Raw genomic sequence first — 25,000 nt, 5'->3', positions numbered from 1 at the left:
CTTTTGTCATTCTTTGCTCCTTTTTCACTCAATGATTCCTTCGAATTTGCCGACCAAAAATTCTATATGTCTATTCTATCTATGATATTTCTATATATATAGAATATGATATCTAATATGACATCCGATTTGTCAAAGGGATTGGATTGGTGACTTACCCATTCAGTGACTTTGGCACTGGACGTTCCAAAAACGGGTACTATCGGATCGGGTGAATTAGAGAATAGACAGAGGTCCGTTGGCATTTCAGCCTTTCTTCTCCTTTCAGGGCCTATCCGAAAGAGAATCCAGTACCTCTTGGTCCTGAATATCAGAATAGGACGAACGAACCGGCCTCCGCGGATATCTTTGCTTCGGAACAAAACCCTGCAATCAAATAGATTGTCCCAAGGGCGCCATATTCTAGGAGCCCAAGTTATGCTATTGAAAATTCGTTCCTCTAGCAGTTCCGGTTTGAGCATTCCGTTCCCTTTTTCAAACTCCACTTCTTTTCATATAGCAATCCCTGATCAAAGAGAGAACAATATCCATTTCAAAACATTTATAACAGATTCCTTAGTTCGGACCGACGAAGTAATGTCACTCGACTATTATCAACCTGACTGCAATCTTTTTCTGTCGGTAAGGATTGCACCAGAGCACCTTCTACTTCTAATAGGCCATGAACTATAGATAGAGAAGAATCATTCTGAGCGAGTACATAAGAAGCGATCCACTTTTTTTCATCGGTTCCAGGGGAAGACCAAAGATCTTGCGCGGCAGGTCCGCCAGAAAAACTCAAAAGAGAAAGAAGTCTCGTTAATCTCTTCATGCTCGTTCCAAGTTCGAAGTACCTTTTGGCCAAAGAAAAACCCGCTTCCTGACACGATTGCCTCTTTATCTTTATATAGATAGATTCTATGGGGTTATTACTTAGTAAGTCTATTTTGTACAAGAGCCCCTCCTATCTGATAGAAAAGGGTCCCATGATCCCGAGCCGATCTTACCTTGGCTCGCAAACCCCAAGTTTGTCTATGAAGAGCTAATCTAATTGTATTTTTTTCTAGAATGGATTTCTTATGTGGAATACTAATGGATAGGGCCTCGTTGCTAAGTGCTACAAGATCTAGTGCACTGGAACTCGTGGTTATGGACCCGAATCCTTTAGTATGGAACATTGTCTTTTCCAAGTAAAAACCCCTAGTATATGAAAGAATGAAAAGGTGCTTTCGTTCTTGTGGAATAAGAAGCCCTCGTACCTTAATGAAAGGAAAATCGTAATTTTTCGTTAGGTATTTGACCAAATAGGATCGTCCAGTTCCTATAGAACCTATCACTAAAATACCCGATAGGGCTAAGCGGAACGAAAAGGGTTTTCCATGAGATGGTAAATGAAAACGATTAGTCCCACACGAGGTTTGGGAATAAGTGATTGTCTGATAATGAGCAAGGAATATACGTCTTTCTGCTAAAGAGGATCTATTAAACTCATAATTCATTAGATCCTTGTTATCAATGCCAACTAGGTATCATAAGGAAATGGATCCCGGTTGTTCAATCCTTTGATAACCAAGGTCATTCTTTGCTAAAGAGAAATGATCACTATGAGTCAGACTCAATAGAATTGGATCCATTCCAAATAGCGAGAATTAGGATTCTTGATCCCTCTCAATCTCTCTTTCAATTCGAGGATCCAGAGAGGTGTTTTCATAGTCATCTCCGAATATTTGCCATCTCGGAATATTTTCGATTTCATTTTTCTATGATATGTCTTTCTATATGAAAATTGGTTATTTACGATGTACGATGATCCCTGTTAAGCATCCATGGCTGAATGGTTAAAGCGCCCAACTCATAATTGGTAAATTTGCGGGTTCAATTCCTGCTGGATGCACACGAACGGGAACATTCCATAAGTCTATTGGAACTGGCTCTCTATCCATGGAATCTCATCCATCATCCATACATAACGAATTGGTATGGTATATTCATACCATAACATAAGAACAATAAGAACTCGAATTCTTATCGATACTGGAACTCAGAGCATAGGAGGGAAAGTCGATTTATGGATGGAATCAAATACGCAGTATTTACAGAAAAAAGTCTTCGTTTATTGGGAAAGAATCAATATACTTTTAATGTCGAATCGGGATTCACTAAGACAGAAATAAAGCATTGGGTCGAACTCTTCTTTGGTGTTAAGGTGGTAGCTGTGAATAGCCATCGACTACCTGGAAAAGGTAGAAGAATAGGACCTATTCTGGGCCATACAATGCATTACAGACGTATGATCATTACCCTTCAACCGGGTTATTCTATTCCACTTCTAGATAGAGAAAAAAACTAAAGGAGAATACTTAATAATACGGCGAAACATTTATACAAAACACCTATCCCGAGCACACGCAAGGGAACCGTAGACAGGCAAGTGAAATCCAATCCACGAAATAATTTGATCCATGGACGGCACCGTTGTGGTAAAGGTCGTAATTCCAGAGGAATCATTACCGCAAGGCATAGAGGGGGAGGTCATAAGCGCCTATACCGTAAAATAGATTTTCGACGGAATCAAAAAGACATATCTGGTAGAATCGTAACCATAGAATACGACCCTAATCGAAATGCATACATTTGTCTCATACACTATGGGGATGGTGAGAAGAGATATATTTTACATCCCAGAGGGGCTATAATTGGAGATACTATTGTTTCTGGTACAAAAGTTCCTATATCAATGGGAAATGCCCTACCTTTGAGTGCGGTTTGAACTATTGATTTACGTAATTGGAAGTAACCAATTAGGTTTACGACGAAACCTAGAAATCGATCACTGATCCAATTTGACTACCTCTACGGGATAGACCTCAACAGAAAACTGTTGAGTAACGGCAGCAAGTGATTGAGTTCAGTAGTTCCTCATAGAAAATTATTGACTCTAGAGATATGGTAATATGGAGAAGACAAAATTGTTTGAAGCACGCACAGAACCGGAAGCGCCCCTTGTTTCAAAGAGAGGAGGACGGGTTATTCACATTTAATTTGATGGTCAGAGGCAAATTGAAAGCTAAGCAGTGGTAATTAAGACCCCCGGGGGAAAATAGGGATGTCTCCTACGTTACCCATAATATGTGGAAGTATCGACGTAATTTCATAGAGTCATTCGATCTGAATGCTACATGAAGAACATAAGCCAGATGACGGAACGCAGAGACCTAGGATGTAGAAGATCATAACATGAGCGATTCGGCAGATTTGGATTCCTTTCCTATATATCCACTCATGTGGTACTTCATCATATGATTCATATAAGATCCATCTGTCTAGAGATCGTCATATACATCTAGAAAGCCGTATGCTTTGGAAGAAGCTTGTACAGTTTGGGAAGGGGTTTTTTGAGAGAAAAGAAGAATCTACTTCAACCGATATGCCCTTAGGCACGGCCATGCATAACATAGAAATCACACGTGGAAGGGGTGGGCAATTAGCTAGAGCAGCAGGTGCTGTAGCGAAACTCATTGCAAAAGAGGGTAAATCGGCCACTTTAAGATTACCATCTGGGGAGGTCCGTTTAGTATCCCAAAATTGCTTAGCAACAGTCGGACAAGTGGGTAATGTTGGGGTGAACCAAAAAAGTTTGGGTAGAGCCGGATCTAAGTGTTGGCTAGGTAAACGCCCCGTAGTAAGAGGGGTAGTTATGAACCCTGTGGACCACCCCCATGGGGGCGGTGAAGGGAAAGCTCCCATTGGTAGAAAAAAACCCACAACCCCTTGGGGTTATCCTGCGCTTGGAAGAAGAACTAGGAAAAGGAAAAAATATAGCGATAGTTTTATTCTTCGTCGCCGTAAGTAAATACGTAACTAGGAATATGGAAAATTGCATTTTTGGAATTTGCAATAATGCGATGGGCGAACGACGGGAATTGAACCCGCGCATGGTGGATTCACAATCCACTGCCTTGATCCACTTGGCTACATCCGCCCCTTATCCAGCTAAAGGATTTTTTTCTTTTTTCCGTTGATCATTATTCTATTTATTCTGACCTCCGTACTTCGATCGAGATATTGGACATAGAATGCCACTCTTTAAAAAGGAAAAAAGGAGTAATCAGCTGTGACACGAAAAAAAACGAATCCTTTTGTAGCTCATCATTTATTGGCAAAGATAGAAAAGGTCAATATGAAGGAGGAGAAAGAAACAATAGTAACGTGGTCCCGGGCATCTAGCATTCTACCCACAATGGTTGGCCATACAATTGCGATTCATAATGGAAAGGAACATATACCTATTTACATAACAAATCCTATGGTAGGTCGCAAATTGGGAGAATTCGTGCCTACTCGGCATTTTACGAGTTATGAAAATGCAAGAAAGGATACTAAATCTCGTCGTTAACTGAATTCTGAATAGAAAGATTAAGAAGAAAAAAAAGATTCAAAATACCCAATATCTTGCTAGAACAAGATATTGGGTATTTTTGTCTTTTCTTTCTTCAAAAATTCTTATATGTTAGCAGAAAAACCTTATCCATTAATAGCTGGAACTTCAACAGCAGCTAAGTCTAGAGGGAAGTTGTGAGCATTACGTTCGTGCATTACTTCCATACCAAGGTTAGCACGGTTGATGATATCAGCCCAAGTATTAATAACGCGACCTTGACTATCAACTACAGATTGGTTGAAATTGAAACCATTTAGGTTGAAAGCCATAGTACTAATACCTAAAGCAGTGAACCAGATTCCTACTACAGGCCAAGCAGCCAAGAAGAAGTGTAAAGAACGAGAGTTGTTGAAACTAGCATATTGGAAGATTAATCGGCCAAAATAACCATGAGCAGCCACAATATTATAAGTCTCTTCCTCTTGACCAAATTTGTAACCCTCATTAGCAGATTCATTTTCAGTAGTTTCCCTGATCAAACTAGAGGTTACCAAGGAACCATGCATAGCACTGAATAGGGAACCGCCGAATACACCAGCTACACCTAACATGTGGAATGGATGCATAAGGATGTTGTGCTCTGCCTGGAATACAATCATAAAGTTGAAAGTACCAGAGATTCCTAAAGGCATACCATCAGAAAAGCTTCCTTGACCAATAGGGTAAATCAAGAAAACAGCAGTAGCAGCTGCAACAGGAGCTGAATATGCAACAGCAATCCAAGGACGCATACCCAGACGGAAACTAAGTTCCCACTCACGACCCATATAACAAGCTACACCAAGTAAGAAGTGTAGAACAATTAGCTCATAAGGACCACCATTGTATAACCACTCATCAACAGATGCAGCTTCCCAAATTGGGTAAAAGTGCAATCCGATCGCCGCAGAAGTAGGAATAATAGCACCAGAGATAATATTGTTTCCATAAAGTAAAGAACCAGAAACAGGCTCGCGAATACCATCAATATCTACTGGAGGGGCAGCGATGAAGGCGATAATAAATACAGAAGTTGCGGTCAATAAGGTAGGGATCATCAAAACACCGAACCATCCGATGTAAAGACGATTTTCAGTGCTAGTTATCCAGTTGCAGAAGCGACCCCACAGGCTTGTACTTTCGCGTCTCTCTAAAATTGCAGTCATGGTAAGATCTTGGTTTATTCAAATTGCAAGGACTCCCAAGCACACGTATTAACTAGAATATAGATAATAGAAGGCTTGTTATTTAACAGTATAACATAGACTATATACCAATGTCAACCAAGTCAGCCCAAAGATTGGCTATCCATATAAATAAATTAACCAAACCAATAATTTTGTATTTGTAAATGAAGTGAGTAAAAGTTAAAAACTTTGATGGGTCTTTTCTATATGGGTTGCCCGGGACTCGAACCCGGAACTAGTCGGATGGAGTAGATAATTCTTCCTTGTTACAATAGAGAAAAATCCCTCCCCAAATCGTGCTTGCATTTTTCATTGCACACGACTTTCCCTATGTAGAAATAGCCAATATTCTATTCCAAAGAGGAAGTTCTACTAATTTTTTAATTAGTAAGTTGATTCACCTACTCTTTATTATAATAAAAGGAACATTTCAGAATGAAAAATATGAAAGTTTTTTCTTGATCATTTATCAACCCTTTCCTGTTTATTAGTTTTGTCTAATGATTAATTAAGAGGGTTGACCAGGTCATTGATACCTATAATATCCAAATACCAAATACGCTCAGTGTGTGATCCACTGAAAGAAAAAAGAGTTGTTTTGGTGAACATCAAAGAAAAAACTTGCTCTTCTTCCGTAAAAAATTCTTCTAAAAATGCCGAACCCAATCGTTGCATAAAAGTTCGTACCGTGCTTTTATGTTTACGAGCTAAAGTTCTAGCGCATGAAAGTCGAAGTATATACTTTAGTCGATACAAAGTCCGTTTTTTCGAAGATCCACTATGATAATGAAAAAGATTTCTACATATCCGACCAAATCGATCAAGAATATCCCAATCTGATAAATCCGTCCAAATGGGTTTACTAATAGGATGCCCCGATCCAGTACAAAATTGAGCTTTTGATAAGTATCCTATGAGGAGAGTAGCGGGGACTATGGTATCGAATTTTTTCATTCGAGTATCTATGAGAAATGAATTCTCCAGCATTTGATTCCTTACCAACAAAGGACTTTTTGGTACACTTGAAAGGTATCCCATAAAATCGAAGCAAGAGTTTGCTAATTGGTTTATATGGATTCTTCGCGGCTGAGTCCAAAAAAAGAAATAATATTGCCAGAAATTGATAAGGTAGCATTTCCATTTCTTTTTCAAAAAAAAACTGCCTTTTGATGCAAGAATTGCCTTTCCTTGATATCGAACATAATGTATAAGAGGATCCATAAAGAACCATAAGGTTTTCCGAGAAAAACCAGGGTACATTATCCCAAAATGTTCCATCTTCCTAGAAAAGTGGATTCGTTCCAGAAAAGTTCCAGAATATGCTAATGGTAAGCAAGAAGATTGTTTACGAAGAAGAAACAACAAGAAAAATTCATATTCTGATACATAAGAGTTATATAGGAATTTAACTAGTCTTTTATTTTCTTTTTGAAAAAAAAGAATGGATTTCATTGAAGTAATAAAACTATTCCAATTCGAATAGTAGTTGAGAAAGAATCGCAATAAATGCAAAGATGGAACATCTTGGATACGGTATTGAAGGAGTTGAACCAAGATTTCCAAATGGATAGGATAGGGTATTTCTATATGTGATAGATAATCCAAATGCAAAAATTTGTCTTCTAAAAAGGGAAATATTGAATGAATAGAGCGTAAATTCTGAAACTTTGGTATTTCTTTTTCTTTCGGACAAGATAATTCCCGTAGCGAGAATGGGATTTCCACAACAATCGCAAACCCCTCAGATAGAATCTGAGAATAAAACTCAGAATAAAAAAAAATTTTGTAATCCAATAATCGATCTTGATTAGGATGATTAACCGAGTTATCCAAAAAATTCTGCTGATACATTCGAATAATTAAACGTTTCACAAGTAGTGAACTAAATTTCTTGTTATTCCAACTAACTATTTCCACAGGTTCAGAACCGTTTAATCCATAATCATGAGCAAATGCATAAATATACTCCTGAAAGAGAAGTGGGTAGACAAAGTATTGTTGACGAGATTTCTGTTTTTCTGAATACCCTTCGAATTTTTCCATTTGTATTTCTACTTGAATCAGAGAGAAGAAGCATTTCTCGGTTTATCGAATGATGATACATAGTGCAATATGGTCAGAACAGGGTGTTGCATTTTTAATACAAACCCTGGAAAGAAAGGGAGTCTAATCCACGGATCTTTTTCCGCTCCTTTTCTACCGAATTAGTTTATGTTTGTTCTAAATTACAAAAAAGAACAGAACAAGTTTTTTATTTTTGCAGGCCAATCGCTCTTTTGACTTTGGAATACAGCCTCTTTATCAATATACTGCTTCTTTTACACATTCAATCCATAACATCCCTTATTCAATCCATAATCAAGAATAATTAGGATTTCTAAAAAAAAAGAAAAAATAAAGGGTCCACTCATAGGAAAACCCAACCTTTCCCCACATCCGGCACTAATCTATTTTTAACGTCTAATTAGAGCGGGGAATCCTTCCAATTAGGAAGTTAAGCTCGTTGCTTTTTATTTTACCAGAATTGGAGCCAGGCTCTATCCATTTATTCACTAGACCCAGAAAATCGTAATTTTGGATTCCATTCAAAAAAGATTGATTTTATTACGACATGCTATTTTTTCCATTCATTACCTTTGAGGATCAGTCGTGGTCTTCTAGACTCTACCAAGAGTCTGGACGAATTTGTTGTTTCATCCAAATGTGTAAAAGATCATAGTCGCACTTAAAAGCCGAGTACTCTACCATTGAGTTAGCAACCCAGATAAAAAAAGGATCTTAGATACGATCGAAATCCAAAAATCAATGGAATTACACCGCGCGCTTCTGTCAAAACATTGAACTAGCAAGACATCAAAAGAAAGATTTTATCGACCATGAAAAACACTCAAATGGCAAAACGAACAGGTCCGGTTAAATTCCACTAAAGTGAAAAAAAAGAGCGACCCTAATCACGATGGCCAAATTCTCCTTTTTTTAGCGATTTTTATTAAAAAAAATATATATTATATTGTATGAGAATACATGCAAGAGGAACACCCTTATCATTTGAGCGAAGTGTAAGCAGAAAAATTAAATATGGAGTGAGGATAAAGAGACCCATCTATCTACAAATTCTATTTGTTCAATAGACCTTTGTCAATGGAAATACAATGGTAAGAAAACAAATTAGATAGAAAAAGTAAATAAAATAGGGGCTTATGTTGGATTGGCACGATATAAATCCAAATAGGATTAAGAAAGAGGTAAATTGTGTCTAAATAATTAGACAACGAGGAATACTAATAATCTTCTCCTATCCTACTTTTTTATTCATTTAGTTCTTCAATTAACTCAAAGTTCTTTCTTTTTCTTTAAAGAATTCCGCCTTCCTTAAAATATCATAAACAGTTCTTGTCGGTTGAGCACCCTTTTCAAGGAAATAGAGAATAGCTGGAACATTTAAACAAGTTTGATTCTTTATCGGATCATAAAAACCTACTTTTCGAAGATCTCTTCCTTCTCTTCGAGATCGAACATCAATTGCAACGATTCGATAGACAGCTTATTGGGATAGATGTAGATAAACAACGCCCCCCTAGAAACGTATAGGAGGTTTTCTCCTCATACGGCTCGAGAAAATGATTCGAATTTCTGTCGATAATAATAGAAATTAGACTATGACGTCCATTAATTTCCTTACAGAAAAAAACAAATTTCATTTATACTCATGACTCAAGTTGGCTAATTCTGCCTGAGAAACTTCGAAGGCAAAATCCTTCAAAAATTTTTGAGTCGTCTTTAAACTCTTTTCTTTGTCTCATTTCGAACGAATTGACTTTTATTCCTTATTCTGATCCAACTCTGTTGTTGAGACAATTGAAAATTGTGTTTACTTGTTCTGGAATCCTTTATCTTTGATTTGTGAAATCCTTGGGTTTAGACATTACTTCGGGAATTCCTATTTTTTTCTTTCAAAAGAGTAGCAACATACCCTTTTTTCTTATTTCCTTCGATAAAGCATTTATCTCTTCTATAGAAATCTAATAAGGGGGATTGATTCTGATATACTTTTATTGGACTTTCTTCGTATTTTAACCTTTCGATTTATTTCTATATTAAGGATAGACTGACAAAGTTGGCCTAATTTATTAGTTTTCACTAACCCTAGATTCTTTCCCTTGATAAAAAATAAACTCTGTCCTCTCGAGCTCCATCGTGTACTATGTTACTTAAACCCTGCGCAAATTTGGTTCGGAACGAATAGAACAGGCTATGTCGAGCCAAGAGCATTTTCATTACTATGGAAAATGATGGATAGCAAAATCCACAATCGATCATGTCCTTCAAGTCGCACGTTGCTTTCTACCACATCGTTTTAAACGAAGTTTTACCATAACAAACATTCCTCTTTTCATTGCAAAGTGGTATAGAAAATTGATCCAATATGGATGGAATCATGAATAGTCATTGGTTTTGTTTTTTGTATACTAATTAAAATTAAAACTTGCTATCTATGGAGCAATATGGATAAAAGAAAGTAAGTATTTATCCGGGAAGCCTCCGCCAAGATCCAATTTATTTAAACCCATATTCGAATTCTATCATATGAATGAAACATAGAAAAAGACGACTAAACAAGTTTGCTTAAAACTTATTTATTATTAAATTTCCACCCTCAACGGATGGCTCGAGATGATCAATCTTGAAGTGAGAAGAGAAGGATTGACTCTTCCTCAATAAATAAACTATCAACCTCCAAAAAAGTTTAATTCATTTAATTACTAGAATTAGAATTCTATTAGTAATATATTTTTTCCGTACCAAAAACAATTAACTATAATAACTAAATAAACTATTCCAATGAATAGATTGAAAGTTTTTGGTAGTTAATTGTTTTTGGTACTTCTTCGACTCGAAGACCAAAAGGAAGAAAAAAATATGATTAAGTGATTATTAAGTGATTATTAAGTGATCATAGTAGAGGCATATCCTGAATGTGCCTGCTAGATCCCATTTTTTTCATGAAAATAAAGGTAGTCAATTTGACTGGACTTAAGACTTTATTATGTTTTCTGAGAAAACATAAGATATCATTATTCTCTTTAATAAACTTTTGTCTCATACGGAGTACTATATGATTTCACCGTTTGTTTCATCAGAAACAATCTGGGACGGAAGGATTCGAACCTCCGAGTAACGGGACCAAAACCCGCTGCCTTACCACTTGGCCACGCCCCATTTCGGGTTTTATGCGACACTAATAAACACTATTATGTTTATTTGTTATTCGTCAATACCATTTCAATTACATAAATAAAGAAGAGATATTCTCTTGCTAGTATTCTACACATGCAGATAATATAGAATCAAAAAAATGCATTGATCATTACATGGAATTCTATTAAGATATTATATGAAAGTCGAATTTATTCCACTCTCATTTGAGAGTGCGAATACAAGGAGGTATTTTGTGTTTGGGAAAGTCCGAAGAAAAAAAGATTTTGAATCTGCCTTTTCCTTCTTTCCCTTAAAAAAATAACTCAATCAAAATCCAATTATTTACTCTACAAGAATGAAATGCTTGTTATGCCTAATATACTTAGTTTAACCTGTATCTGTTTTAATTCTGTTCTTTATCCTACTAGTTTTTTCTTTGCCAAATTGCCCGAAGCTTATGCTATTTTCAATCCAATCGTGGATATTATGCCTGTTATACCTCTATTCTTTTTTCTATTAGCCTTTGTTTGGCAAGCTGCTGTAAGTTTTCGATGAAATCTTTAGTACTCTGTATGCCAAATTGAATGATGTGTTCATTCCAAAAAAAAAAATTAAAATGGGTAAAAGCCGAGAAGTTTTATATTTTTATATTATGAACCCTCAATTCTAAAATTGAAATTATTCTACATTGAATGGGTAGCTACAGCAATAAATTTGGATCAGCCTTTCTACTCCCCTGCACCTAGGTTGAGCAGGTACCTTTAGGTACCTACACAATACCTATTCAATACCACCTAACCCTATTTTTGCTATTGATAAGAGTTCTTATTATAAATGAATTCTTGCAATTTTTTTCCAGAATTCATTTTTGCATTTTTAGGTATCAAAAAAAACCATCCTAGTGGATCCGTGTGGTAAGGAAAAACTGGTAATCTATTCCTTAAAAAAAAATCTTGGAGATTATGTAATGCTTACTCTCAAACTTTTTGTTTATACAGTAGTGATATTCTTTGTTTCACTCTTTATCTTTGGATTCTTATCTAATGATCCAGGACGGAATCCTGGACGCGAGGAGTAAAAATTCAATTTTTTTTTTTTCTTACAAATTGGATTTGTTTCGTACATTTATCTATGAGAAAATCCGGGGTCAGAATTCTTTCCAGTTTGAAAGTCCCAAATGATCCAAGGGAGCGGAAAGAGAGGGATTCGAACCCTCGGTACAAAAAAATTGTACAACGGATTAGCAATCCGCCGCTTTAGTCCACTCAGCCATCTCTCCACGTTCCAAAGCGAAAGGTTTCCGTGATATGATATAGGCAAGAAATAAGAAATAACGGTTGCAAAAAACCCCTTTTTTTCTTTCAAAAGTCTATAAAAATTATATTGCCAATTCCATTTTAGTTATATTCTTTTTTCTTAATGTTAATAAAAAAAAAGAAGAAAATTCTTGTTTTTTCTTTGTAAAAATCGATATTGACCGAGAGACAATCAAATAGATTTTCTCTTTAGCGGGCATTTCCATATAGGACTTGTTATAATTATAATAAAACAAGCTATATATAAAAAAACGCTTTTTTTTTTTTTTTGTCGATTATTTATCAAGAAAGCAAAAAGGGTTCTTATCAAATCCACCATAAAATTGGAAAGAAGCATAAAGTAAGTAGACCTGACTCCTTGAATGATGCCTCTATCCGCTATTCTGATATATAAATTCGATGTAGATGAAATTGTATAAGCGAATTTTTCGTATTTCCTTAGACTTAGACCGCGCAAGACAAGAATTTTTCGCTATTTACGATTTCATATTCTTGTTACTAGATGTTCTATAGGAATAAGAAGAAATCGCAACTCCTTTGCGCTACACATAAAAATTGATTTCGAAGGTCCTTTTTTTTTTCAGAATCCTCCATTTTAGTTCTTCCCCCCATGCAATAGAGAGGGAATGGGAAAAAAGGGGTTACTTTTATTTTCATTTTTCCCTTAAAAGATAGACTTTGAAATAGGAGTCTTGGAATAATGCTGAATTCAAAGGTTTATTTCTATAAGTATAAGATAAGAAAAACAAATCGAATCAAATTCATGGATTTACAACGACCTCGGTTGTGACTCCATAGATAAAAATGGAAAATTTCTCTCTTCGAGACCATTGAAAAAGGGCATTGAACGAGAAAGAAATCGTCCACAGATATAAAACTATCATATGCCTTGGAAAGTGATATGAGGTGCTCGGAAATGGTTGAAGTAATTGAATAGGAGGATCACTATGACTATAGCCCTTGGTAGAGTTCCTAAAGAAGAAAATGATCTATTTGATACTATGGATGACTGGTTACGAAGGGACCGTTTCGTTTTTGTAGGATGGTCTGGCCTATTGCTCTTTCCTTGTGCTTATTTCGCTTTAGGGGGTTGGTTTACAGGGACAACTTTTGTAACTTCTTGGTATACCCATGGATTGGCAAGTTCCTATTTGGAAGGTTGTAATTTCTTAACCGCAGCAGTTTCTACCCCTGCCAATAGTTTAGCACACTCTTTGTTGCTACTATGGGGGCCAGAAGCACAAGGAGATTTTACTCGTTGGTGTCAATTAGGCGGTCTATGGACTTTTGTAGCTCTCCACGGGGCTTTTGCACTAATAGGTTTCATGTTACGCCAATTTGAACTTGCTCGGTCTGTTCAATTGCGGCCTTATAATGCAATCTCATTCTCTGGTCCAATTGCTGTTTTTGTTTCGGTATTCCTTATTTATCCACTGGGGCAATCTGGTTGGTTCTTTGCGCCGAGTTTTGGCGTAGCAGCGATATTTCGATTCATCCTTTTCTTCCAAGGATTTCATAATTGGACGTTGAACCCATTTCATATGATGGGAGTTGCCGGAGTATTAGGCGCGGCTCTGCTATGCGCTATTCATGGAGCAACCGTAGAAAACACTCTATTTGAGGACGGTGATGGTGCAAATACCTTCCGTGCTTTTAACCCAACTCAAGCTGAAGAAACTTATTCAATGGTCACTGCTAACCGCTTTTGGTCCCAAATCTTTGGTGTTGCTTTTTCCAATAAACGTTGGTTACATTTCTTTATGCTATTTGTACCCGTCACCGGTTTATGGATGAGTGCTATTGGCGTAGTTGGCTTGGCTCTGAACTTACGTGCCTATGACTTTGTTTCCCAGGAAATCCGTGCAGCGGAAGATCCTGAATTCGAGACTTTCTACACCAAAAATATTCTTTTAAACGAGGGTATTCGTGCGTGGATGGCAGCTCAGGATCAGCCTCATGAAAATCTTATATTCCCTGAGGAGGTTCTACCACGTGGAAACGCTCTTTAATGGAACTTTCGTTTTAGCTGGTCGTGACCAAGAAACCACCGGCTTTGCTTGGTGGGCTGGGAATGCCAGACTTATCAATTTGTCCGGTAAACTACTTGGAGCTCACGTAGCCCATGCCGGATTAATCGTATTCTGGGCCGGAGCAATGAACCTATTTGAAGTGGCCCATTTCGTACCAGAAAAGCCCATGTATGAACAAGGGTTGATTTTACTTCCACACTTAGCTACTCTAGGTTGGGGAGTAGGGCCAGGGGGGGAAGTTCTAGATACTTTTCCATACTTTGTATCTGGCGTACTTCACCTAATTTCCTCCGCAGTCTTAGGCTTCGGTGGCATTTATCACGCGCTTCTGGGACCCGAGACTCTTGAAGAATCTTTTCCATTCTTTGGTTATGTCTGGAAAGATAGAAATAAAATGACTACAATTTTGGGTATTCACTTAATTTTGTTAGGTCTAGGTGCTTTTCTTCTAGTACTCAAGGCTCTTTATTTTGGCGGTGTATATGATACCTGGGCCCCTGGGGGGGGAGATGTAAGAAAAATTACCAATTTGACCCTTAGTCCCAGTGTTATATTTGGTTATTTACTAAAATCTCCTTTTGGGGGAGAAGGGTGGATTGTTAGTGTAGATGATTTAGAAGATATAATTGGTGGACATGTATGGTTGGGTTTTATTTGTGTATTTGGGGGAATTTGGCATATTTTAACCAAACCCTTCGCATGGGCTCGCCGTGCATTTGTATGGTCTGGAGAAGCTTACTTGTCTTATAGTTTAGCTGCTTTATCTGTCTTTGGTTTTATCGCTTGTTGTTTTGTATGGTTCAATAATACAGCTTATCCGAGTGAGTTTTATGGACCCACCGGGCCAGAAGCTTCTCAAGCTCAAGCATTTACTTTTCTAGTTAGAGACCAGCGTCTTGGAGCTAATGTGGGATCCGCTCAAGGACCCACAGGTTTAGGGAAATATCTAATGCGTTCCCCAACTGGGGAGGTTATCTTTGGAGGGGAAACTATGCGTTTTTGGGACCTTCGTGCTCCATGGTTAGAACCTCTAAGGGGCCCCAACGGTTTGGACTTGAGTAGGTTGAAAAAAGACATACAACCTTGGCAAGAACGGCGCTCAGCAGAATATATGACCCACGCTCCTTTAGGCTCTTTAAATTCCGTGGGTGGCGTAGCGACCGAGATCAATGCAGTTAATTATGTCTCTCCTAGAAGTTGGTTATCAACTTCTCATTTTGTTCTAGGATTCTTCTTTTTTGTGGGCCATTTATGGCATGCAGGAAGAGCCCGAGCTGCTGCAGCAGGTTTTGAAAAGGGAATCGATCGTGATTTGGAACCTGTTCTTTACATGAACCCTCTTAACTAAGATTTTCTTATTTATACCTGTTCTACTTTTTTTTCTGTTCTGGCTCGGTTATTCTATCTAGCCGAGCCATTCATTCCTTTTTATGAAAGAAAGATAAGGGACAGAATAAAAAAAAATGAAAGAAACAAACGTATTCAATAAGCAAAAGGAGAGAGAGGGATTCGAACCCTCGATAGTTCCTAGAACTATACCGGTTTTCAAGACCGGAGCTATCAACCACTCAGCCATCTCTCCACCGCCTAATCCTTATTTTACTCCTACAAATAGAACATAGCCATATAAAAAATAAAAATATTTATTAACCTCTAGAAAGATATCAGATACAAGTTCCTTTTCGATATATCTCTGTATACTGTATACACGGATACAGGATCCGCTATACCCGCTTGTGAAATAAAGACTAAATAACCTCCTCTCACCCCCATATCCAAATAAAAAAGAGGTTAAGTAATAAATTTTAATTAAAGAGAAGAATCAATGGATTCATGATTAAACCCCTCCTACTTCTTGTATTTTTTTACAATTTTGGTTAAGTGAGGGATCAAATATGTAGTCAACTTTATTTGATGGTAGCTTGGAGGATTAGAAATATGACTATTGCTTTCCAATTAGCTGTTTTTGCATTAATTGCGACTTCCTCAGTCTTAGTAATTAGTGTACCCCTTGTATTTGCTTCTCCTGATGGTTGGTCAAATAATAAAAATGTTGTATTTTCCGGTACATCATTATGGATTGGACTAGTCTTTCTCGTAGCTATTCTGAATTCTCTCATTTCTTAAATTAAATTTGGTTAATATTTAGTAACCCCATAAAAAAGAAATAATAAAGGCCATTTAAAAAATTCGAATAGTGAGACGTATTAAAACGCAATTTGCGTTCCGAATTGCTAGCTCTTCTCTTTCAGTATTATGAAATTCCCATTAGAATATTCATTGACAGATAATAAAAAAAGGAAAACTCTAATATCTAATATAATAGAATAGAAAATGAAATGAAACGGTCGACCCAGACATAGACGGTCGACCCAAGCGGATATACGCTATAAAATATATACCGTAGCGAGCGTAGTTCAATGGTAAAACATCTCCTTGCCAAGGAGAAGATACGGGTTCGATTCCCGCCGCTCGCCCGCTTAATTTATCAAAGTACTATGATAAAAAGTTTAGTCTAGTTAATTGTTTAACTACTTATATTAAATTAAGTATTAATTAAGTATTAGTCTAGTGCCGTATCCCTTACTATATTTACCCTTCCTTTGCATCCCCCTCAAAAAAAGAGGGCGCTCCGGAGGCAGAAATAGAACTAGCCAACAGAGCCCCAAAATTGGGTATTAACTGAGACAAACAACGGGCAAACTGTTTTTAAAAGGAAGGGAGAGGTAGACTGTCCCTTTCATTTCATTTTTATTTTCTGCAAGGTAGGGAGAAGCCTTGCGCCTTCTTTTTGTGAAGGCAAGTGGCTTCGCAAATTGCTCAATTTTGCCCTCTAGGGCCCGGAACTAATGAATAAAAAAGGGTTGGATACGCCCCTCTACCATATCTAGAGAAATAGAATACTCCTTTTATAGAGACTGCTAAGTGCGGAGACGGGAATCGAACCCGTGACCTCAAGGTTATGAGCCTCGTGAGCTACCAAACTGCTCTACTCCGCTCTGTAGTACCAGAAACTGGTGGACAAAAAAGGCTTGAATACAAGCCTTTAACATGTCTAGACAAATAGAATACTCCTTTTATACAGAATGGAGCGGGTAGCGGGAATCGAACCCGCATCGTTAGCTTGGAAGGCTAGGGGTTATAGTCGACGTTGGTTGATTATTTTTAACGTCTCTAATTCAAAACCGAACATGAAATTTTGATTTCATTCGGCTCCTTTATGGATATTCTCACCACTTAACATCTATGTCAGCTTTTCTATTTGAATGGAACCAAAGCTCTCTGCTTTCTAGATGATCCTTATAGAGTAGGAGATAGAAATTCTATCTAAATCCATCTAATCTACTTACTTCGTTCCCTAATTTCATTCAAGAGATCCTGAGGAAAAGAATTGGGTTTCCACCGAGCTGAAACAATATGCGGATGGTTCTAGTAAACCAAAACTATCGTTTTTTAGCTATTTGGCTTCCTTATCCTTTAACAAAAGAAGATTTAGTTACGATTGGAAATCAACTTTTTTGTATCTTCATCCATAGATCCTTTACTCATATTTTCAAAATTGGAATACTTAAATCCAATGCAAAATTATGCTTCGCGACTCTGTACTCATATCATAATCCAATTTTTATTTTGGATGCAATTTAAATTAGTTTTTTGGGTACAAATCGCCAGAATGTATATTCTTCCTCAATATGCTATTGAGAGGAAAAGGATTTAATCCTTTATAAGAACTAAAGTTTTCATCGGAATATAAAAAAAAACTTAAGGATGCCTTAAGTATATCATTTCAAATTCAGTTATTAATAGAACGAATCACACTTTTACCACTAAACTATACCCGCTACATTGTATATTATGGTATAAATGGTACCCTTTGTCAAGGATAGCCATTTGACAAGGAGGCTAATTCCCCCTTATTGAATCAGATGGAGAAGGTTCATGACACTGAGCCATTGGTACTTCTACTTCGATCGCGCGCCTTTACTTTAGGATTTAGATAGCCCCTCTCCCTCTGGTCTGTAAAATAAATCTCTTCTTACCCTGCTAATAGCGCCTGAACCAAATGTATTTATTTTGATTAGGATCCTATCCTATTCTACGGTTACGACTACAATAATCATTATTTACTTTGCGAGGACGTAAGTGTGCCAGACTGCTAAATTGTTTTATTATTCCTACAATATAAACTAGGGGATATAGGGGGTAACACTGTCCCTATAAATTCCTTTTTTCCTTTTCTTTTTTGTCCAGAATTGAACAAAAAAGAAATTATAGAAGATGTTTTCTTCCCCCATTAAGTCCGAGCCATAGAGTAAGAGTGAGATGAGTTTTCCAAATTCATCATAGACTTTCCCTATGGCTTGATAGAAGTAAGAAGCAAAGAGTTGTAACTTAAAGAGTCGTAACTTAAAGAAAAAAACGGACAGGGCTGACAGATTTACCTGATGTAAAGAAGATCCTAAAAGTCTATGATTAGTCGACTCTCTCCATTTAACACTTTCCTCTCTCTCCTTTTTTCCACTGACTCAATGCTAGTTTATTAGATTCTTGTTTAAAAGAATCAAAAAAGTTCAATAGAACTAAGAACACATAAAAAATAGCATAGAGGATCAAGGCCATTACCAAAAGTTCCTCCCAAGGATCCTATCCTATTGGGTATCTGTTCCCTGCCTTTTCCCGCTAGGATTGGAAATCTTATATTTTCCATATACCATTGAATCCTTGGGGTTCCAGAATCCGCCTATTTTACTAGCCTTCGGAAACGGAAAACCATGAACCAAGAAGAGTTGGGTATGTTTTTTTTTCTTAATTTTATTTTGAGCTCTCAAGATATCAATACATATACAATCTATACATAATGTCTCTCTCTATATCTCTATATATTATATATATATAATATGTACATTATGCAGTAGACCCATAATGGGAAATCAAAGTGGCAAATTTTTGAATTAAATAAAAAGCCCTTTTAACTCAGTGGTAGAGTAATGCCATGGTAAGGCATAAGTCATCGGTTCAAATCCGATAAAGGGCTTTTTAAATTAGTGGTAGAGTAATCTCGTGCTAAGACGTAAGTCATTGGTTCGAATCTGATAGAGTACTTTTCTACTAAATTGATTCGCTTTTTTCTTTGTTTTTGAAGCTTTCTCTTTAGAGAATTTTATGACTTAGTGCGGGATGAATGCATTTTTGGTCTGAACACTAAATGAAGCACGGAATGGAAATAAAAAAAAAATTGGACTCTTTTTCATCTTATCTTAGATCAATAAAATAACTACCTGTACTGAACTAATCTAGAATCCCTTTTAGTAATCCATTCTTATTCTATACATTTAAATGAATTTCCCTAAAAGGTAGAGGATGATCCATGAATTAATCTAACCATCAACTAAAAAAATCCTAGATGAAAACATAGCAGAAAAGTTAGAAAAACTCTTTGCTTTGGATCTAGTTATACTTTTCGAGTATATTGACAATTCAAAAAAACTGCTCATACTATGATTATAGTATAATCACGAGCGGTTGTATATGGCCCTATCGTCTAGTGATGCCCCTATCGTCTAGTGGTTCAGGACATCTCTCTTTCAAGGAGGCAGCGGGGATTCGACTTCCCCTGGGGGTAGGGAGTATTATGAAAGGAGGTTAATCATAGATTAGCAAAAACCCTAGAATAAATTCTTCCTGGGTCGATGCCCGAGTGGTTAATGGGGACGGACTGTAAATTCGTTGACAATGTCTACGCTGGTTCAAATCCAGCTCGGCCCAAAAATCTAGGGCTTCGTGAATATGAACTAAATCCTTTTGTTTTTCTCCCATAAAATAAATGTCTGATCTATAGAAATAAAAGAGAAATAAAAAAGGGATTTTTTTTTCTAATCCATATCTCTCTCATTCCTTTCTTACAAACAAAAGAGTTTTTCTTGTTGAAGGGTGGATTATTATCCATTTTTAGTGATAAAAAATCACGACATACTAGTTATGTCACTCTCACTATACCCACGTATAATATAATATTAATATGTGGGTATGTAGTATATGATTCGTCTATTTCTTAGAGTACGACAGACGAATCGAATCTTCTTATGGTTCTATTTAAGAATGGGTATGCCATACACCCCGCGGGGATTGTAGTTCAATTGGTCAGAGCACCGCCCTGTCAAGGCGGAAGCTGCGGGTTCGAGCCCCGTCAGTCCCGAACTAGGGTTCAATGAATGGAGAAATTCATATTTCCTTTTTCCATGAAAAAAAAGGGGCAGGGAGCAAGATCAAATACCCATAGGGCACCCTTACTTCACTTTTTTATTTTGCATCTCTCATTAAAGAGGGAGGGAAGGAGTATAGGAATTTTTTTCACTACTCCCGATCGATAAAGATAAAGAAAGACACACATACGATATGTGGATTAGTAGAATTTTAGGATATTACTCTATCTTTCTTTATGATGATACCATCCTCATCTTAATTTCCTATTCCACTGTTATGGAATAGAGTACCGGTATTTTACCGGAATCCATACATAAATTGTATTCCCTTTTTTATTTCAGACCTCTTTTCCCCATCTCACTTCTACTGCTTATTTGGATGTCTATGTGACCCATAGAAAGTTGCTCATATAATACATACATAATTGTATGTATAACTATAAGAAAAAGGAAGAGAAATTGTATAAGATTAAGAAAGCTCGTGGGTTAGAGATATAGAAAAGAAAAAGTAGAAAAAAAAGGATTAAAAAAGAGGGAATTCCTAATCCAATCAAAAAACCCATTTTGGTCTTAGTATGGATATAGGATCTTCCTATGTTATACTATATAACTCTCATCCATGAATTGATTTGATAGATCCGATATTCATAATATTGAATTGATTCAGTATTATCAGAATGCAAGCCCTACCCTTGAATTTACAAGATACCCCTTTTTCCTCTCCATGGGATTACATCCCGAGTTATTGTGAAAATAAAAAATAAAGAGGTTATGGAAGTCAATATTCTCGCATTTATTGCTACTGCACTGTTCATTCTAATTCCTACTTCTTTTTTACTTATTATTTATGTAAAAACAGTCAGCCAAAATAATTAAGTGGAATTCCAATTAATCATTGAAGAAATGAAAAAGGGATTAAATAAAAAAAATCCAAGTCTTAAATGAAAGGATCTGGTTGGAATCTTAAAGTGTGGTAGAAAGAACTACATATAGTTTTTTCTACGACACTTTAGAGTCTTTCTATTATATTATCTTTGAATCTACATAGAATAGATTAGTAGATTGAAATAGTTAAGTAGTCTAATTCAATTTCTTTTTTCATTGCATCCACTTAATTTCAATCAGGTCAAAATAAAAAAATCGAAGACAATTCTTGACCAAAGAATCCATGGAAGGAAAGAAAAATAATATAAGAATAGACTATAGTAAAAAGTAAAAGGAAAAAACCAGCGAATCTTTCATGCTTAAATATCCCGCGAGATGCTTCAAAAGAGAATAAAAATTATTCTAAGAATAAAGAAAGAGTATAAAACAAATGGAAAATGTGTGATATGCCGTGAATAGTTCCGTGGAAGAAAGTCTAATTTTCTTATGTATAGAACTTTTTTTAACCATTAGTCATTTCTAGTAGAAATTCTTAATTGGTATAATGGCTCTTTCTTACAATACAAGAGTTTCTTACAGGAGTGAAACAAAACTAAAGAAAAAGATTAAAGAATAACGTTTGACAAAATAATTAATGCAAAACGATCAATTAAAAAAAGAATTGATACAACAATTTGATTACTTAATCAATTAGTAGTATCGTATCCCTAGAGTCCACTCCTTCCCCATACTACTAGTGAAAGAGAAAATGTAAAGACTACCATTAAAGCAGCCCAAGCGAGACTTACTATATCCATCTAAATTATGTCTCCTATTTCTATGAAGGGATTATTCTACTATTGATCAATAATCATAGTGGAATCAAGGGTACAGAGTCAAAAAGGGCTTCTGCCCTAAGGCCATGGATCAATCAGTTTCAAGGAATTTACTCCTAACAAATTCTTATAGGAATTCTTGTAGAATTAGAGAGCATTAAAAATACGATACTATAAAGCCCTTTTTTCCTTACCTTAAAAAAGAAAGAGTACGGGAATGATGTCCTGAATAGAAGAAGCGGGAATAGGAAGATTTTTTATTCCTTTTGTTACTCTAGTGTATGTAGGTCACATAAGATGTACGATAAAAAAATGTATGATAATTAGGAAGTCTTGATATTCTTTCGTGAGTCCCTTCTGGAATCTTAGATTGAAAAAGAGAAGAATGCCCCTTAGGGACCTTCTTTGGATACCAAGATTTCTGACATCTTATCCTCGTATTTAAAAATTCTCAAATCGAATCAATTAAGAACCAATTCAAATTCATATAATAAAAGAATAAGGAAACACTACCTCACCCCTATTGATAACCATTTTGGCCACTACCGCCAAAACAAACCCTAACCCTAGTTTAAGGATAGAACTATGGTATGGTTTCTCTAAACCCAGTATCGGCAGGCTTAGTTACTCTCTTGCCCGAACTTATGCGAAGTAAAAATTGATTGAATTCGATCAGTACTAGAAAACCTAAGTATTTTATTGATCAGGCGGCACCCAGATTTGAACTGGGGATAAAGGATTTGCAGTCCCCTGCCTTACCGCTTGGCCATGCCGCCAAAAAATCCGATCGAAAATCTAGAAAACAGCAAGTATTCATCCACGTTTTCTTACGAAAAGCCCCTTTCTTTTATTTTGAATATAATTAAACTTACTTTTTTCCAATCTTTTTCAAAAAAGATACTCCTGCTTTTTTTGATCCAGTTTCGATTATTCTCCTCGATAGATTCTATCTTAAAACATACATTGCTAACACAATAAAACTTCCCATTTCTTTCTATTGAGATGAAAAAGAAGAAAAGTGGATTTCTAGTCACAGGCTGCAAAATTCAGAACAAATTGGAACCATTAACTAGAATTCTCTTTCTTTTTTGAATTGCAGTAGTGAACTACTCTTAAATCGGTATTATCTCCCCCCCTTCAATTTCAATGGCATAATAAAATATTATGGCTTTATGCTTAATCCGTGTATAGGTGAACTTTAGGTCCGAGCAGCATTATTATCCAAAGATCCCCTTTATGTACATATCTCTATGGGGAATCGTGCTTTAATTTTTCAAAGTATTAAATTAAATATCTTGAATAAAAAAAGGAAATTTGCTCTGATATTAGAGTATAACCTGACTATCTTGGCCTACCCAAGTGAAATTACGATAAAAGAAAAGCATGGATATGGGGAGAGGTGGATAATTAGATTGGCATGTACTTAAAAAAGGGACTTACTTTATTTTAGAATTCCACAATGAAATACTTAATTTTCTAGCAATTATACTACTCCGATCCGAAATAAAAAAGAACCCTCAAATTATTTTTAGAAATTAAAGTAAGCACGCTATTCTAAATCGAAGTAAAGTAAAACTTTCTAGTGTATTATATTACGGCTTTATTACATTCATAGAAAGGGGATAAAATGAGAAATCTTTGCCATTCAATCTGATTAGAATATTATAAAGTATAAGTGGCATAATTTTTTTTGTAGGAATATTTTAGCAATTCATTTTCATTTCATTTGTACCCCTGGTAAACTAGAATTTTCGTCGAAATGGTCTCTATTCATATGTATGAAATACATATATGAAATACGTATGTGGAGTTCCCTAGAATTTCATGTGATTCAGTAAACAGAATATAGATTCCATGATTGCTAGATCAATCCGTAGGGATTGATGAAGAGTGAGCTGATAATGGAATTTTTCTTTGATAAACAGGAAACTTAAGATTAAGATGCTCCGGAATGGAAACGAGGGAATGTCCACAATACCCGGATTTAGTCAGATCCAATTCGAGGGATTTTTTAGGTTCATTAATCAAGCCTTGGCAGAAGAACTTGACAAGTTTCAACAATTAAAGATCCAGATCACGAAATTGCATTTCAATTATTTGCGAAAGGATATCAATTGCTAGAACCCTCGATAAAAGAAAGAGATGCTGTGTATGAATCACTCACCTATTCTTCCGAATTATATGTATCTGCGAGATTAATTTTTGGTTTCGATGTGCAAAAGCAAACCATTTCTATCGGAAACATTCCTATAATGAATTCCTTAGGAACCTTTATTATAAATGGAATATACCGAATTGTGATCAATCAAATATTGCTAAGTCCTGGTATTTACTACCGCTCGGAATTAGATCATAAGGGAATTTCTATCTACACCGGGACTATAATATCAGATTGGGGAGGGAGATCGGAATTAGCAATTGATAAAAAAGAAAGGATATGGGCTCGCGTGAGTAGAAAACAAAAGATATCTATTCTAGTTCTATCATCAGCTATGGGTTCGAATCTAAGAGAAATTCTAGATAATGTTTCCTACCCTGAAATTTTCTTGTCTTTCCCGAATGCTAAGGAGAAGAAGAGGATTGAGTCAAAAGAAAAAGCTATTTTGGAGTTTTATCAACAATTTGCTTGTGTAGGTGGGGACCTGGTATTTTCGGAGTCCTTATGCGAGGAATTACAAAAGAAATTTTTTCAACAAAAATGTGAATTAGGAAGGATTGGTCGACGAAATATGAATCGGAGACTTAATCTTGATATACCTCAGAACAATACATTCTTGTTACCACGAGATGTATTGGCCGCTACGGATCATTTGATTGGAATGAAATTTGGAACGGGTATACTTGACGATGACGATATGAATCACTTGAAAAATAAACGTATTCGTTCGGTTGCGGATCTGTTACAAGATCAATTCGGATTGGCTCTTGGTCGTTTACAACATGCAGTTCAAAAAACTATTCGTAGA

General features: G+C 36.2%; 4 protein-coding genes and 7 non-coding genes across 11 annotated transcripts; 5 read left to right on the top strand and 6 right to left on the bottom strand.

The window, feature by feature from the left end:
- The first annotated feature begins 1,805 nt into the window (after window positions 1-1,805).
- Window positions 1,806-4,399, top strand: LOC123418887 (50S ribosomal protein L2, chloroplastic). The gene is made up of 3 exons (XM_045107081.1): window positions 1,806-1,840; window positions 2,332-2,738; window positions 3,402-4,399. Exons 1-3 carry the CDS (start codon window positions 1,806-1,808, stop codon window positions 3,830-3,832), a joined length of 873 nt encoding a protein of 290 aa, XP_044963016.1. The 3' UTR covers window positions 3,833-4,399.
- A 68-nt stretch (window positions 4,400-4,467) lies between these two features.
- On the bottom strand, window positions 4,468-5,654 carry LOC123418890 (photosystem II protein D1). Its single transcript, XM_045107085.1, has one exon. It carries the CDS (start codon window positions 5,563-5,565, stop codon window positions 4,504-4,506), a length of 1,062 nt encoding a protein of 353 aa, XP_044963020.1. The 5' UTR covers window positions 5,566-5,654; the 3' UTR covers window positions 4,468-4,503.
- Window positions 5,655-5,997: 343 nt separating this feature from the next.
- LOC123418888 (maturase K-like) lies at window positions 5,998-7,629 on the bottom strand. The gene has a single exon (XM_045107082.1). The coding sequence runs from the start codon at window positions 7,627-7,629 to the stop codon at window positions 6,091-6,093; it is 1,539 nt and encodes a 512-aa protein (XP_044963017.1). The 3' UTR covers window positions 5,998-6,090.
- A 4,347-nt stretch (window positions 7,630-11,976) lies between these two features.
- TRNAS-GCU lies at window positions 11,977-12,064 on the bottom strand. The gene has a single exon. It is a non-coding gene; the product is annotated as a tRNA-Ser (tRNA).
- Window positions 12,065-13,036: 972 nt separating this feature from the next.
- Window positions 13,037-14,240, top strand: LOC123418889 (photosystem II D2 protein). Its single transcript, XM_045107083.1, has one exon. The coding sequence runs from the start codon at window positions 13,049-13,051 to the stop codon at window positions 14,108-14,110; it is 1,062 nt and encodes a 353-aa protein (XP_044963018.1). The 5' UTR covers window positions 13,037-13,048; the 3' UTR covers window positions 14,111-14,240.
- A 1,385-nt stretch (window positions 14,241-15,625) lies between these two features.
- On the bottom strand, window positions 15,626-15,713 carry TRNAS-UGA. Its single transcript has one exon. It is a non-coding gene; the product is annotated as a tRNA-Ser (tRNA).
- An 824-nt stretch (window positions 15,714-16,537) lies between these two features.
- Window positions 16,538-16,608, top strand: TRNAG-GCC. Its single transcript has one exon. It is a non-coding gene; the product is annotated as a tRNA-Gly (tRNA).
- Window positions 16,609-17,056: 448 nt separating this feature from the next.
- On the bottom strand, window positions 17,057-17,130 carry TRNAM-CAU. Its single transcript has one exon. It is a non-coding gene; the product is annotated as a tRNA-Met (tRNA).
- A 1,964-nt stretch (window positions 17,131-19,094) lies between these two features.
- Window positions 19,095-19,166, top strand: TRNAT-GGU. Its single transcript has one exon. It is a non-coding gene; the product is annotated as a tRNA-Thr (tRNA).
- A 649-nt stretch (window positions 19,167-19,815) lies between these two features.
- TRNAY-GUA lies at window positions 19,816-19,897 on the top strand. Its single transcript has one exon. It is a non-coding gene; the product is annotated as a tRNA-Tyr (tRNA).
- Window positions 19,898-22,739: 2,842 nt separating this feature from the next.
- TRNAC-GCA lies at window positions 22,740-22,810 on the bottom strand. The gene has a single exon. It is a non-coding gene; the product is annotated as a tRNA-Cys (tRNA).
- Between the last annotated feature and the right edge of the window lie 2,190 nt (window positions 22,811-25,000).

This window comes from Hordeum vulgare, unplaced genomic scaffold, assembly GCF_904849725.1.
Source record: "Hordeum vulgare subsp. vulgare unplaced genomic scaffold, MorexV3_pseudomolecules_assembly, whole genome shotgun sequence".
Taxonomy (NCBI): domain Eukaryota; kingdom Viridiplantae; phylum Streptophyta; class Magnoliopsida; order Poales; family Poaceae; genus Hordeum; species Hordeum vulgare.
This window is presented reverse-complemented; position numbering and strand designations above follow the sequence as displayed.